This window comes from Felis catus, chromosome D4 (assembly GCF_018350175.1).
Source record: "Felis catus isolate Fca126 chromosome D4, F.catus_Fca126_mat1.0, whole genome shotgun sequence".
NCBI classification, from domain to species: Eukaryota; Metazoa; Chordata; class Mammalia; order Carnivora; family Felidae; genus Felis; species Felis catus.
In genome coordinates, this window is record NC_058380.1 from 244,160 (window position 1) to 260,239 (window position 16,080).

Sequence of the window (16,080 nt, forward strand, 5' to 3'; positions counted from 1 at the left end):
GTCTCTCTCTGTCTCAAAAATAAATAAACGTTAAAAAATTAAAAAAAAAAAAAAATCTTTCTGATTCGCTCATACAATTTAAGGAAGAAACTTCTGATACGTTTTTCTTTTTTTTTTTTTTTTTTAATTTTTTTTTTCAACGTTTTTTATTTATTTTTGGGACAGAGAGAGACAGAGCATGAACGGGGGAGGGGCAGAGAGAGAGGGAGACACAGAATCAGAAACAGGCTCCAGGCTCCGAGCCATCAGCCCAGAGCCCGACGCGGGGCTCGAACTCACGGACCGTGAGATCGTGACCTGGCTGAAGTCGGACGCTTAACCGACTGCGCCACCCAGGCGCCCCTCTTTTTTTTTTTTTATATGAAATTTATTGACAAATTGGTTTCCATACAACACCCAGTGCTCATCCCAAAAGGTGCCCTCCTCAATACCCATCACCCACCCTCTCCTCCCTCCCACCCCCCATCAACCCTCAGTTTGTTCTCAGTTTTTAATAGTCTCTTATGCTTTGGCTCTCTCCCACTCTCACCTCTTTTTTTTTTTTTTTCCTTCCCCTCCCCCATGGGTTCCTGTTAAGTTTCTCAGGATCCACATAAGAGTGAAACCATATGGTATCTGTCTTTCTCTGTACGGCTTATTTCACTTAGCATCACACTCTCCAGTTCCATCCACGTTGCTACAAAAGGCCATATTTCATTTTTTCTCATTGCTGATACGTTTTTCATCAGCATACCGACCACCAAGAGCTTAGGAAGAATTGGAAGGAAGGCAGATTTATTTTTGTCACCTTCTTATATCCAGTTGCCCACACTTAGTTCCCACCATACCAAGGCCTGCCTGTTACCCTCCCTTTCTCTGATGTATCACTGGTATTGACTAAGGGATGAATGATAGTTCAATTAATTTATGTAGAAGTGAGAATAAGAAAGTGTTGGCATTTTAGAAGAGGTGTTTGTTAAACAATTTCTAATTGATACATCTAAACATACAATATATAAACAAAAAGGTAGGTTGTCTTTTTTTTGCAAGTTGTTAAAATAGCATAATATCCTGAAGATACAGCACACAGATTAAGGTGTATATCTGTCTTTATGTTTAGTCAGCATTGCAGCCACATGGATCTCTATCCCAGTGGTCTCCACAAATAGAGCTCCATTGCTTGTGAAATCACCAAACCACAGAAACTGCAAACAAGAAACAGGGTTGCCTTCCTATGTTTCTTAGGAAACAGTTTCCACTGTTTTCAGAGTTTTTTGAGATTCTTGTATGTGTGATGCTTAATGATTAAAATGAATGATTCAAAAGGAATGTTTGGGCTATCTGTTGACAGACTCACCCACTGGAAGCAATTGCTTTATAGTGTTGGGTGGTGACTATCAGAATTTTCACCCAAATAATTAGAAATTATTGGGAAATACCGTCTAATTTACTTCTTTAAAATTTATTTTTTCCACCAGTTCCACATTTTTTCTATAATTTTTAAAACAGATTCCAAACATACTCACGTTTCACAAACATACACATTAGTATGTATCTCTAAGAAAGAAAGATCTTTTAAAAACATACCTTACTTCAATTCCACTATTACAAGGAGTATAATTCTTTATTGTCAGCTAATAGTCTGTTTTTGAATTTCCATGATTGTCTCAGAATTGTCTTTTTTCCAGCTAGTTTGAGTCAAAACCCAAGGCCCCACATATTGCTTTTGGTTAATATTTCTGAAATTTCTTTCAATCTATGTACTAACATAGTTCTCCCTCCTTTTTCTTTTTTTCTTGCCCATACCATTTCCTTGTTGAAGAAACTGGGTCATCTGTTTCAAAACTTTTTCTGCATTTTGGGTTTTGCTGTTTATTATTTATTTTTATTTTTTTAATGTTTATTTTTGAGATAGAAAGAGCATGAGTGGGGGAGGGACAGAAAGGGGGAACTTGGGGGGGGCACAGCATCCGAAGCAGGCTCCGAGCTGTCAACAAGGAGCCCGATGTGGGGCTCAAACTCACCAACTGCAAGATCATGACCTGAGCCCAAGCGGACGCTTAACTGACTGAGCTACCTAGGCACCCTGGGTTTTGCTGTTTAAAAGATCAGAGAAGAAATCCTTCTTCCCTCTCATGTATGTTGTGGAGTGCTTACTCCTTACTGTAGTGGGGTGAGAGGAGGGCTATTTGGGATACATCCTTCATAGCATTTAAATTACCATTCCATGGGAGGTAGATAAAAATGAATCCTACCGTTTGTTGGAATACTCTAGAAAACAAGAGCATAACAAGGGGATAGAAAGGTGGGAGACCTTGTTGGACCAGTGGGATGGGGGACTGAAGGCCCTGGAGCAGAGGAGTCCCCAGGATCTGATTTACATTTGAATGGATCCCTGGCTGCTGTGCGGTGGGTGAGGGAACAGGGTTGGAAAGCTACTCTGTAATCTGTGCTAGAGGTGGTGGAATTAGATGGAGGACAGTGTGGGTAGAGCCAAGGGTAATGGCAAGGTTTCTGCCTCCAGCAGCAGGAATAGAGTCTCAGAGACTCTCTCAGTCTCTCAGTCACAGAGAGTCTCAGAAGGCCTAGCCACAGGTAGAGGCTGAACAGTTGCTTCCATTTCCATTCATTCTTGTGTTCGTAAAGGACAGCTGCAAAACAGTGCTTTTTGATGGTTATGTTCAAGGCCTTTTGGTTTGGGGGGAGGAGGAAATACTTTTTCTTTCAAACTTGGTAAAATGTTTTCTGTTTTTGCAAATGTCTTATTTAATGACATTTAAAAGTACTTACTTTTGGACATTGGAAAAAAAAGAGAAATTTCCAAGTGTGAATTTTTTTTTAATGTTTATTTTTGAGAGAGAGAACAAGAGCGGGGGCTGGGCAGAGAGAGGGTGACAGAGGATCCGTAGCAGGCTCTGCGCTGACAACACAGAGCCTGATGCGGGGCTCAATCCCATGAACCATGAGATCATGACCTGAGCCAAAATCAAGAGTGAGGCTGAGCCACTGAGGCACCCCTAAGTTTGAATTTTTAATAACAATTGTTCTTGGCTCTGAAAATTCCCAAAACTCCAAAAACATTGAAATTATATTCCCTTCGTCTAAATTTAGCAGTTAACATTTTGTAACATTTGCTTTAGGAAGTATGTATGTACCATTTTTTTGTTTGTTTGGCTAAGCCATTTGATAATAAGGTGTGGACATCAAGAACCACCCATATTATTATCTAATATGTAGTCCAAATTCACATTTTATTCTTTTGTTCTCTTTTCATCCAGGATCCAGTCCAGGATCCCACATTTGGTTGTTGCAGCTCTTACCTCCTTCAATGTGTATGAATCTCCCTGCCTTTATTTTTTGTCTTTTATGACATTGGCTTTTTTTTTTTTCTTTTTAGTTTCTTTTGAGAGAGAGTGCATGCACACGCATGCACACATGAGCCAGTGGGGGAGGGGCAGAGAGAAGAGGGAGGAGAGAAAATCCCAAGCAGGCTCCGTGCTATCAGTGCAATGCCCGATGTGGGCTCAGTCTCATGAACCCAGAGATCACAACTTGAGCTGAAATCAAGAGTTGGATGCTTAACCAACTGAGCCACCCAGGTGGCCCATTGACATGGACATTTTGTCTTATATAATGTTGTCTTATATAATGTCCCACATTGTCTTGTATAATGTCCCACGATCTGGATTTGTCTGATCATTTCCTTATGATTAGATTGCATTTAAACCATGTGGATATACTTTTACCTTTTAAAGAATTAAAGATATAAACATAGGAATAGTGTGGATTTTATAGTCTTTTGCAAGCATCACTTCTAGTTACTACCAAACAGTAGCAAGGCACCTAATCTTCTAGTGAGGATGTCACAAAGCCAAAGAACATTAAATTGAAGAGAATTTAGATTTTGTCTGCAGAAGTCACAAACTGCAGAAAATTAGGAAAACAGGCACAGTCTTAAAACACAATAGACACCGAAAGCTGGATTTTGACCCTGTGGTATGGACTGTGTTTTCCTTATTGTTCTTCCTCTGCCCGCCATCATTTAAATCATCTGTGCTGCCCTGGAAGCTCTTGAGTAAGAGACCCACGTACCCACATGTCATTACATAGCTAGGGAAACTTTAGGTTAGAGCAGCCACGTTGCGGAGGAACACGTAATTAGTACGAGACAGAATAGTCAGGTCCTGGAACCTCAGTCTCTTAAAGCCCCAATTGGTTCTCAGCCAGAACTCAGTTATTTGCATTGATGAGACAAGTAAAAACTTTTTAACCTTGGCATCTTCTGTGATGAGGCAAGATGAAGGAATCAGGCATACCGCAGAATGAAGTTTTATCTTACACAATATAGGTAGGTTTTAAGTTTATTTTGTGTAGCACTTTTTTTGTGTTAGATACTATTAGGGTAATGGATTTCTTACATATGTTTACTACTTTTCATAATAACTTTCTTCCTTTTTTAGCTACAGGGCTTTGGCCGACCAAGTGTATACCATGCTGCTATTGTCATCTTCCTAGAATTCTTTGCGTGGGGCTTGTTGACAACTCCAATGTTAACTGTAAGTATTGCTGAACAAGTTGGTTTTTTTGAAAGCAAAAGAGAGGTTCTTAAGCACATATCCTCAGGGTTGTATGTCTAGCTATGTGTTTGAGAGTAGATTTGACAATGATTTAAGACTGCTTATTCCGCCGGGTTGTTTCCACTGTGTAGACTGTGAACTACCTGCAACAAAACACCTGGGCTACTCATTAAATATTGTTAAGTAACCAGGCATTCCCACTGAACCAGAATCTTGGAAGTGCTGTGAGTGAACTATCTGCATTTAGGAAGATCATTAAGCTGCACTAGAGGAACTTATCACAAAACTTTGTCAAAGTTTATAACTGACTTTGGATGTAATGGCCTTTGACTAAGAACATAGTAAATAGATTGGTGAGTACCTTGTAACACAAGTGATAATTGTAAGAATGTACAGATTTTCATTTTTGGTAGCTAGCTTACCTATTGCCATTTCTTTGCAGAGGCTGCATTCAATTTCTTAGCAATAACCTGGATATTTGATGTATAGTGTGGATAGAGGGAAGGGAGATGCTAAAGAAAATGTGGCATGTAGATTTTAGGTGCTTTATCGCTAATAATTCTAATAAATACATTTTAAAATTGAAAAAAGGATATTTTAAAATTGGCCTTAAATTTCATTTGTCTTAAATTGTTCTTTAAAACTCATTGGTGGTTAACTCTTCCCAGTAAACATTTTGCCTTAACCAAAGAATCCCTTTGTATACAGGTAAACTTTGTTCCCAAAATAGGTTTGGCAAATAGCTAACTTTAGAGGGTGGCTGTTAGCCTTATGTAGGACTTTGCTGTGTGGTTTTTAAATTTTTAATTCTTTTGGTGCATTAAAATAAAATTTGATTAATTAAAATTACTACTTGGATGGAATAGTCGACTTAAAAGATTGCCTGTTTTTAAACTTGTTTTATTCTGTCTTGTTGTACTGCCTTTTCCTTCCTAATGCTTTATTACAGAAGGTAATGGTTATTAGTTAATGGGGGTCCCCCATTTTAAGTTTCATGAGCCTGCTGTGTTCATCATTGGGCTGCCTTTGACACGGTGCTTAGTAGATGTTTTCTTTGAATAATAAATATATGCATTGTAGGCACACATGTGTGTCCTCGAGGGATTGTTTCTTTGAGACCTGTTTTTAGTGTGAATATAGACATGCCAGGCCACTCATTTTAAGGAATTATGTTATTTAAAAAAAATTTTTTTTTTCAATGTTTATTTTTGAGAGACAAAGAAAGACAGAACGTGTGCAGGGGCAGAGAGAGAGAGACACACACACAGAATCTGAAGCAGGCCCAGGCTCTGAGCTGTCAGCACAGAGCCTGACATGAGGCTCGAACCCACAAGCCATGAGATCATGGCCTGAGCCGAAGTTGGATGCTCAACCGACTGAGCCGCCCAGGTGCCCCTGAACTATGTTATGTTTGGTCCTAGCTCTCTGACTGCCTGTCCCCCTCAGCTTCTTTGTTAAGAGTTTTAAAAAGTATTTTTCTGATGCAGCCAGAAATCTGTAGTGGTTCAGCAGGTTTCTCAATATAGAGTTAATCCTATAATCATTCTCTAGTAAGACTTCAGAGTGAAATGAAGAATACTTGGGATACTTTTGAGGCCTTGTTAGGAATTCTAAAACCACCTTCCAGACAGTTCAAAACCTTGGGAACCTTTTTGGCCCTACAACAGATTGTCAGATCTGTTTTAATTTCAATTAATTATTTTATTTTATTTTATTTTATTTTATTTTATTTTATTTTATTTTATTTTATTTTATTTATTTTTAATGTTTATTTATTTTTGAGAGAGAGAGAGAGAGATCATGAGCAGGGGAGGGGCAGAGAGAGAGGGAGACAGGATCCGAAGTGGGCTCTGTGCTGACATGCTCACAGCAGACAGCCTAATGTGGTGTTCAAACTCATGAACTATGAGATCATGACCTGAGCTGAAGTCAGATGCTTAACCAGCTGAGCCACCCAGCCACCCCTAGTTAGTTAATTTTAATGTACCCCAAAGACTGATGTGCTTTTCTTCTTACTGCCCAATGCAGATAATTTTCCTGGTGGTTCTTTGTCCTTGTTAGACCTTGGAATGCAGCCTTCGAAGCCAGCTAAAATGCTGCTTTACCGCCTCTTTCCAGTTTGGAGCCAGTTTTGGTGCTTGCAAAGATTTGGTTAAAATAAACATTTATGTGTGTGGAATAGAGAGTTGCTGGCATCACTCTGACACACTTCATAGAAGTGTTGCTGAGTTAGTAGATGGGTTCATTCTCTTTTTCTGAGCTCTTGGAGTCAAGTAAGGCTAAATGTCCTTTACTGTCCTGTCTTCCCCAGCCTTTACACCATAGTTTGCTACATCTGTTTTTGTTCTGATGTTGCGGGGCTGGTTCCCTCTTCCTTTTGGGGGAAAAAAGATTTTTTTTTCTTCTGGCATTTCCCTCCACTTTCTGCCTTTTCTGGTTGGACAGAGAACTGATAATGTTAGGTTGTTTGATGAGGAAGGAACAAAATTAGGGTTTATTTCATCGCAGCAGTTTGTTTATCATCTTTATGTTGGGTTCACTGTTGTCAGATAACTAGTTCTTGGCATCTTGCATCTGTCACCCACCATGATGTAACTGTTAGGATGACGGTTCGTGTGTGGGTTCCATTCTAAAAAAAGTGTTTTTTTTAACATCCTTTTTTGAGAGACAGAGCTTGAGCAGGGGAGGGGCAGAGAGAGAGGGAGACACAGAATCCGAAGCAGGCTCCAGGCTCTGAGCTGTCAGCACAGAGTCCGATGCGAGGCTCAAACTCACAGACTGTGATATCATGACCTGAGCCGAAGTCAGACGCTTAACCAGCTGAGCCACCCAGGCACCCCTAGGGTTGGTTCTATTCTGTAACTAGTGGACAGCACTCTGTCCTGTTTCCGTTGGGCGAGAAGTCATCTGAGGGAAGGATTTGGAGATATAGAACAGAAGTCGTCTGAGGGAACGATTTGGAGATACAGAACAGTACCTACATACTAATATTTTGTCCAATCTGACTGTTTGCATTTTAGCACCAGTAGGAGCCCTCTGTCTGAAGTAGTAGAGAACAATTTACTCTTTCTTAGTCATTTTCTATGTGAGATTTGTTGCCTGTCACTTGTAGCCATGTCCTAGAGTACAACCGTAGTTTATTAAATACCATCAGGGGCGCCTGGGTGGTGCAGTCGGTTAAGCGTCCGACTTCAGCCAGGTCACGATCTCGCGGTCCGTGAGTTCGAGTCCCGCGTCAGGCTCCGGGCTGATGGCTCAGAGCCTGGAGCCTGTTTCCGATTCTGTGTCTCCCTCTCTCTCTGCCCCTCCCCCCGTTCATGCTCTGTCTCTGTCCCAAAATAAATAAACGTTGAAAAAAAAAAAATTTTTTTTAAATAAATACCATCAGAAAGTTCTCAGCCCCTAATACACTGAAGCAGATTTGTGAAGTTGACCTCACACATTGGCTTAACCTTCTAGTAGCAGTAGTTTGTACGTAAAAATGACTCTTTATGTCCCTGACTTACACTCTACCCTCTATTCAAAATGTGCATCCTCTTGGAAGGCCTAATCTCATTTTATTGCAAATAAAGTTATCTGATTAAACTAACATAAACATCTTCAGACATACTTAAATAGGGCACTATTTCAATAAAGATACACTTAATACTCACTCATCCCTGTGAGTGGAAAATTCTATTCTTGGAATTTGCAGATTTTCTTTTGCAAGCTAGAGATTCAAGAATACAGTATTCCCCCACACCATCCTCTCCATATGGTGATCTAATAATCAGAGAGTGCCCTTTAAACACTTTGCTGCCGGGGCACCTGGGTGGCGCAGTCGGTTAAGCATCTGACTTCAGCCAGGTCAGGATCTCGCGGTCCGTGAGTTCGAGCCCCGCGTCAGGCTCTGGGCTGATGGCTCGGAGCCTGGAGCCTGTTTCCCGTTCTGTGTCTCCCTCTCTCTCTGCCCATCCCCCGTTCATGCTCTGTCTCTCTCTGTCCCAAAAATAAATAAACATTGAAAAAAAAAAAATTTAAACACTGCTGCCACATTCGGTTTCCTGTCCTTACTGTCAAAATATGTACTCATTTGTTCAACAAACCATATATTCTGTCTTGTCTCCCCCTTATTTCCTCTTCAGTCCAGCCCTTCTTTTCCTTCACTTAATCATTTCCTTTTGGGAACTGAGGTGGATAAAATGGGATGGGACTGTTGGGGCATTTGGAGCATAGTACACAGGTGCTTTGCTCTCCACGTAAAAGGAAGTCAAGTTCTAGCTTTAGTCACATGGAGACTGTCTTGCTTCCTGGAATCTGGGGGTTCAGGTCCATCTTATAGTTTTGATAGTTTTCTAATGGTTTTTTGACCAAGTACCCAGAATTTTCCCTCTTGTGCACCTTATAATTATTAAAATGAGATAAGTGGCATTCAGTAAAAGTGTTTATATGATCACAATGTGTTAAATCTCTCTTTTCTCTTGCACAGCTGAGTGTTGTGATATAATGAGACTTAGCTAAGCAGATGTACTGACTTTTGCTTGGCGTTTATTTCTCTCCTGTGTGCTCTGGGTGTATGTTATAGTCTGTTTATATCAGTAAACTTTTGAATGCTTAGAAAAAAAGCAGTGCTGATTTCCAACTTTGGTACAATTATAAGAAGAGTTGACATGGAAGTATAACAGTTGGTAGGTCTCCTTTCTTAAAATTTGATACATAAAACATGCTGATTTTTTTCATAGGTTTTTTAGCACTTATATCATTACGTTGCCTTCTGGCATCCATTTTATCTGATGGGAAGTCAGCTATTCCTAGGTATTGTTCTTTCCCTTCCGTCAGGGTCTGTAAAATATGGCCTACAGGCCTAACCTGGCTTACTGCCTGTTTTTATGTGATCTGTGTGCTAAGAATGGTTTTTACTTCTTTTTTTTTTTTTTTTTTTTTTTTGAGAGTGAGCATGAGCAGGGAACAGGAGAGGGAGAATCTAATTTTTTTTTTAATGTTTATTTTTGAGAGAGAGAGAGAGACAGCATGAGTGGGGCAGGAGCAGAGAGAGAGAGGGAGACACAGAATCCGAAGCAGGCTCCAGGCTCCAAGCTGTCAGCACAGAGCCCGACGTTGGGCTCGAACCCATGAACCGTGAGATCATGACCTGAGCTGAAGTCAGATGCTCAACCGACTAAGCCACCCAGGCGCCCCTGGGGAGAGGGAGAATCTTAAGCAGACTCAGGGCAGAGCTCGACATAGAGCCTCATCTCACAACTGTAAGATGACCTGAGCTGAAATCTAGAGTTGGATGATGTTTTATCGATGGAGCCACCCAGCTGCCCCAATTTTTACATTTTTAAATGTAAAATGTAAACATCTGGAAACAGTGGAAAGAAGATATGAAATTGATATGAAATTCAGGTAGAAGTATCCATAAATAAAAATTTGTTGGACCTCAGTAGTGCCCATTGAATGTGGCTGCTTTGGTGCTGCAATGGCAGAGTTGAAACACAGACCATGTACCCTGAAATATTTCCTATGTACTGTATGTCCCTTTACAGAATAATTTATCAGTCCCTACTGTATGTGGTGAATTCATTTTCATTTTTTTTTCTTTTCTCTGCCTAGAGATTTTTCTCTTTGTCTTTTAATAATTTGTGCATTAAGGTGTCTAAGTGTGGATCTCTTTGTGTTACTTTTACTTGGGGTTTATTTAGCTGATAGGGTCTATAAATTAATATTTTTAATCAAACTTGGGAATTTTTTGGCCATTATTTCTTCAAGTATTGTTGTTGCCTCCTCTGTCCTTTTGTTTGGGGACTTTTATCACACACTTTTATGTTAGTAATGTCACACAGGTCTCTGAAGCACTGTTCAGGTTTTATCTTTTTTTCTTCCAAAAGTTACTGTCAGACTTTTGACATGATGGTATAAGGAGGTCAGCAAATTCTCCTCTAATAAAATTGGACACAGCAGTCAAACAGACATTTCAGTGCTCTGGAATTCAAACACATACAACAAACCGAGAAGCATTGATTCATTCAATTACTGAACTTTAGGCAAAAACAGTGAGTTTGCAGTTCTGAGCTTCCTCCTTTTGCTAAAATGTCCCCTCCCTCCCTCCCTCCCTCCCTCCCTCTCTCTCTCTCTCTCTCTCTCTCTCTCTCTCTCTCTCTCTGCCCCTCCCCTCCTTGTGCGCTCTCTCTCTCTCAAAATAAATAAATAAACTTTAAAAAAGAAGAAGAAAGTACAAAGAGGTAAAAAGAAAATCCAGCTGAGTAAAGAGAACAGTTAAAGAAATAGTGAACAATAGTGTCAAATACTGAGAGGCGAGGAAATAAATGGAGTGAGCAATTGTCACTGTGAATATAACCACTCCTGAGTCCTGTGAATCCTTTTATCAGATCACTGAAATCTGTTCGGTTGATGAACACTTGGGTTTCCAGTCTTTGCCTCTTACATATATTGCTGTCATGATATTTCTTGTAAAAGTCTTTTGATGATTGTGTATACACATTTCTTGTAATATATGCTTAAGAGTAAAATTGCAGGGTTTCTTTCAACTTCAGTATATATGTACTGCCAAAAGTTTTCCAGAGTAATTTTACTGATTTACCCTGCAGCTAGCCAGGCTTTAGTTTATGCAGTTCAGATTATTAATTTTTCCCCTTAAGGTTAGCGCTTTCTTAAAGTCTTGTTTAAGAAACCTTCTTCCCCAAAGTTTTATTGATTTCTTTTTCACACATAGATCTGCCATCCATCTAGAAATAAGTCACTGTGTTTTGTAGGGGTCCTTTTTATAGATTCCTTTTGATTCCATATGAATAACGCATAGTTGAACCAGCATTTATTGAAAAAAATCTCCCTCTCCCCACTGTGTCAACTTTGTCATAAACCAGTCAACCAAATACATATGGATTTGTTTCTGAGTTTTATATTCTATTTATATATCTTACTCTATTGTCCTGTGTCAGTACCAGGCTGTGTTGATTTCTGTAGCAATATCTTGCTATCTTTTGTAACTTCTATAGCTTGGTTCTTCTTCCTCAAGATTGCCTTGGCTATTGTAGGCCTTTTATATATCTATATACATTTTATAATCAGCTCTTCAGTATTCACACAGTAACTTGATGGGAATTTTGATTGATTACATTGAGGTTGGATTAATTGGAGAACTGATCTTTATAATATTGAGTCTTCTACATGGTATATCATCTTTATATCTAGTCTTTAAAATTTGAGTAATATTTTCTCTTAGTGAAGAGATTTTTCACCTGATTTATTCCTAGGTATTTGATGGTTTTTATAAATGGTACAGTTTTAGGGGCACCTGGCTGGCTCAGTCAGTTGAGTGTCCCACTTCAGCTCAGGTCATGATCTCACAGCTCGTCAGTTTGAGCCCGCATCAGGCTCTGTGCCGACAGCTCAGAGCTTGGAGCCTGCTTCGGATTCTGTGTCTCCCTCTCTCTCTGCCCCTCCCCTGCTTGTGCTCTGTCTCTCTCAAAAATAAATAACATTAAAATAAATTTAAAAACAATAAATAAATGGTATAGTTTTAAAGGTTTAATTTTCTATTATGTTGGTATATAAAACAATTTGTTTTTGTTTTCACCTTGTGTCTAGTGATTTTGCTAAATTCACTCATTAATCCTATGTTTATCTGTAGATTTTTATATACATATTTTGTGAATAGTGACAGTTAACTCCTTCCAGTCCTTTTTTTTTTTTTTTTTTTTCTTTCTTATTGCCTTACTGTGACATCCAGTACAGTGTTGAATAGAAGCAGTCGTAGTAGTGGACGTCCATATCTCCTAGATGCTCTTTGGTGGAAAGTGATCTAAAATTTACCATTAAATGTGATATTTGCTGTAGATTCGTTTTTGTAGATAGCCTTTATCAGAGAAAGGAAGTTCACCTCTGTTCTGATTTTGCTTAGAGTTGTTACCCTGAATGGGTGTTAAATTTTAACAAATGAACTTTCTGCATATAACCGGATAATAATTAGATTTTCCCCCTTATTTGGACATTGTGGTTAGTTACATTGATTTTTGAATATTAGGCTACCCTTGCATAAATCCCACTCAGTTTTGATATAAATTTATTTTACAACTGGAATCTTCATCCATTTCACCCTTCATCTCCTGCCTCTGGCAACTACCAGTCTGTTCTCTGTATCTATAAACTTGTTTGTTTTGTTTGCTTCCACATAAAAGTGAGATCAATTGATATTTGTCTTTCACTTATTTCTCGTAGCACAATGCCCTCAGGGTCCATTGATGTTGTCTCAAATGGCAGAATTTCCTTCCTTTTTTTCTTTTTTTTTTTTTTTAATGTTGAATTTGAGAGAGAGACAGAGTGTGAGTGGGGGGGGGGGGGGCGCAGAGAGAGAGGGAGACACAGAACTCGAAGCAGGCTCCAGGCTCTGATCTGTCGGCATAGAGCCCAACGGGGGGTCTTGACCTCACGAGCTGTAAGATCATGACTTGAGCTGAAGTTGGGCACTCAACCGACTTAGCCACCCAGGCACCCCTCCTTCCTTTTTTTAATGGCTGAGTAATATTCCCCTATGTGTGTGTGACTTTTTTTATTTTTATTTTTAATTGAAATACAGTATAATATCATATTAGTTTCAGGTGTACAACATTGTGATTTGACAATTCTATACATTGCAAAATGCTCACCACTATGATAGTTACCATCTGTCACCATACAAAGTTATAGTCTTGCTAAGTTCCCTATATTGTACATCCCTGGGACTTCTTTATTTTATAACTGGCAAAGTAATGTTACATTGTGTATATATATACCACATCTTCTTTATCCATTCGTATATTAATGGAAACTTAAATTGCTTCCATGTCTTAGCTATTATAAATAATGCTTCAGTCAACATAGGGGTGCATATATCTTTTTGAATTAGTGTTTTTGTTTTCTTTAGGTAAATACCCAGGAGTGGAATTACTGGTTCATATGGTAATTCTATTTTTAATTTTTGAGGATCCTCCATACTCTTTTCCATAGTGGCTCCACAAATTTACAGTCCCACCAACAGTGCATGAAGGTTTCCTTTTTCTCCACATCCTTACCAACACTTGTTATTTCTTGGCTTTTTGATACTAGCCATTCATCTTACAGGTCTGAGATGGTATCTCATTGTGCTTTTGATTTGCGTTTCCCAATGATTAGTGATGTTCATGTGTCCATTGGCCATTTTTATGTCTTCTCTGGAAAAAATGTCTCTTCAGGTTTTCTGCCCATTTTAATTGGATTATTTGTGGTTTGGGTTTTTTTGTTTTGTTTTTTGTTTTTTGGTATTGAGTTGTGTAAGTTCTTTCAATAATTTGAGTATTAACATACCCTTACTGATAGGTCTTTTGCAGTTACTTCTCACATTCCTTATTATCTTGTCATTAGTTGTGGTTTCCTTCACTGTGCAAAAGCTTTTTCTTTTGGTGTAGTTCCAATAGTTTAAGAGTTATCATTTCTAATCTTTTCAAAGGAGTTATTTTTGGTTTTGTTGATTTTCATTATTGAATGTTTAGATTTCATTTCATTGATTTCTGTTCTTTTATTACCTTATTTCATTATTTCTTTGGGTTGGATTTGCTGTTCTTTTTCTAGATTATTTTATTTTATTTTACTTATTTTTTTAACAAGTTTTAATTCACTTTATTTTTTTGTACAAAACTATGTGGTGGCCACAGCTGGAGCCTGGGTCCTCTGCACAGAGACTCTGGTGTGGGACTTTACAAGATGGTCAGTGAATTCCTGATAGGGAGACTTGGTGAACACAGTCTCTTTCCAAAGGTCAAGGGTGAGATAGCTGTAGGTCTTGGAAATGACATCAAAAGTAGCCTTGGCTAGAAAGGGGAAAACAACAGGAGCAGGTTGGTGGATTCTGCTGACAACACCCCAGGTGCAGATAGAAACTGTTGCACTCCTAGGAACCGAGAGAGGCCACTTGGGGCCGGTCTATCATGCATTAGGGGGGCCTTCCTCTCTGAAAATACGCCAGCCACACACTGAGTATGATAGGGCAGAGCTGAGAGAGGTTTCTAGGTTCTTTACATTGAAGCTTAGAACATTGATTTCAGCCTTTTGTTGCTTTTCAGTTTTAATGTATTTAAAACTTTAAATTGGTCTCTAAGCATTGACGTGCTTATACTCATGAGTTTAATGTGTTGTATCTTTATTACCATTTAGTTTCTTCTTTTTTCTAATACTTCTTGTGACTTCTTTGACTCATGGATTGTTGGGAGTGTATTGTCTTAATTTCCAAACATTTGGGGACTTTTCTAGATTGTTGTATTATCAGAGAACATATTATGAATTATTTTAGTTCTTTTAAATTTGCTGACGCTTGTTTTGTATCCTAGTATATGGCTAAGTCTTATAAGTTTTCCATATGGCCTGAAAAGAACAAGTATTCCCTAGAATAGTGTTCTCTATATGGTAAGTATGTTAAATGTGTTCATTACGTTTGATACCTTTTATGTATTCACTGGTGTCTTTTGTCTACCTGTTCTGTCACCTTTCAAGAGAGATGAGTTTCTCTTCTACTTTTTGCATTACTGTTTTGCAACTACATTCTGTATTTTTTAAGCACTGTAGTACATTGTAATATTTTATACAGCCCATATTTACCTTGATATTTATCCATTCTGATGCTCTTCCTTTTTCTGGATTTCTGTGCTTTCTCCTGTAATCAGTTCTTCAAGATTTTTCTTGTTTTGCTTAGTCTGCATAGGTCCCTGTGCAGCACATTGTTTTTAATGTATGTAACATTTTCTTGAATGTCTTGGAGGACACTTGCACTTACTCTAAAACTTTCTTCTGTTTCCTACCATAATTTGGTTATTTAGCAGTGAAGTGGATTATCTTTTCCTATTTGTGTTCTTTTTTGTGCCTTTCAGAGGTTTTCAGATTTTTGTTGAATGTTTTATATGCTTATATTTACAAATGAGGGGGTAGATCAGAGATTGTGGAAACAAATGTCATCTGGGGCTAGGCAGGTAATGTAAACGTCAAGTGGGATAAAAACATTACATTTGGAAGATAGGCTCCATCAACCGCAGTGGCCACTGTCTGCTTACTCAGCTAATCGGTGATGTGCCAATTCAAGCCCCATGTTTTGAAATCTTCGGTTTCCTGTGACATGCTAGAAAAATCATAGGGAGTATGGTGAAATTTCCTGAAATTTACACATTGACAACTACATCACTTTGAAAAACACAAATACAAATCACAAAGGGCATCGCTTTGCCAGTTTGCCACTGTGGCCTAGATTCCTCTGGTAGCTGGAGTATCGTTACCTAACCCGGGTGGATAGCCCTATTCCTCAGAATTGAATGCAGGCATTGCTTATAGGAGCTCTTGATTTTTGACAGTGTGGTTCAGAGATCCCTCTATTGTGATGAAGTGGTTTATTATTTGATTTTAAGGCTTTCTGCTACTCCTGGCAGCCGTTAAGAGGCCTTGGGCACTGTCTTGTTTAATCTCATCCATTCGTTTCTGCAGGTACCCTGTGTAGAAGTCTCAGTCCAGAGAACTTTGTTTT

The 16,080-nt window shown here is 38.8% G+C and overlaps 1 protein-coding gene and 1 non-coding gene across 4 annotated transcripts in view; one reads left to right on the forward strand and one right to left on the reverse strand.

Annotated features, from left to right (window-relative positions):
* MFSD14B (major facilitator superfamily domain containing 14B) overlaps positions 1-16,080 on the forward strand; it is a 74,402-nt gene that overhangs the window by 24,590 nt on the left and 33,732 nt on the right. For 2 of the 3 annotated variants that reach the window (XM_023243180.2, XM_003995301.6), the window contains exon 2: positions 4,440-4,535. In XM_023243180.2, the coding sequence (XP_023098948.1) occupies positions 4,440-4,535 (96 nt within the window). Of the gene's footprint in view, positions 1-4,305; positions 4,328-4,439; positions 4,536-16,080 lie in introns of those variants that run through there. The other variant, XM_023243181.2, reaches the window with a different exon arrangement.
* Positions 14,451-14,569, reverse strand: LOC111557664. The gene has a single exon (XR_002737898.1). It is a non-coding gene; the product is annotated as a small nucleolar RNA SNORA64/SNORA10 family (small nucleolar RNA).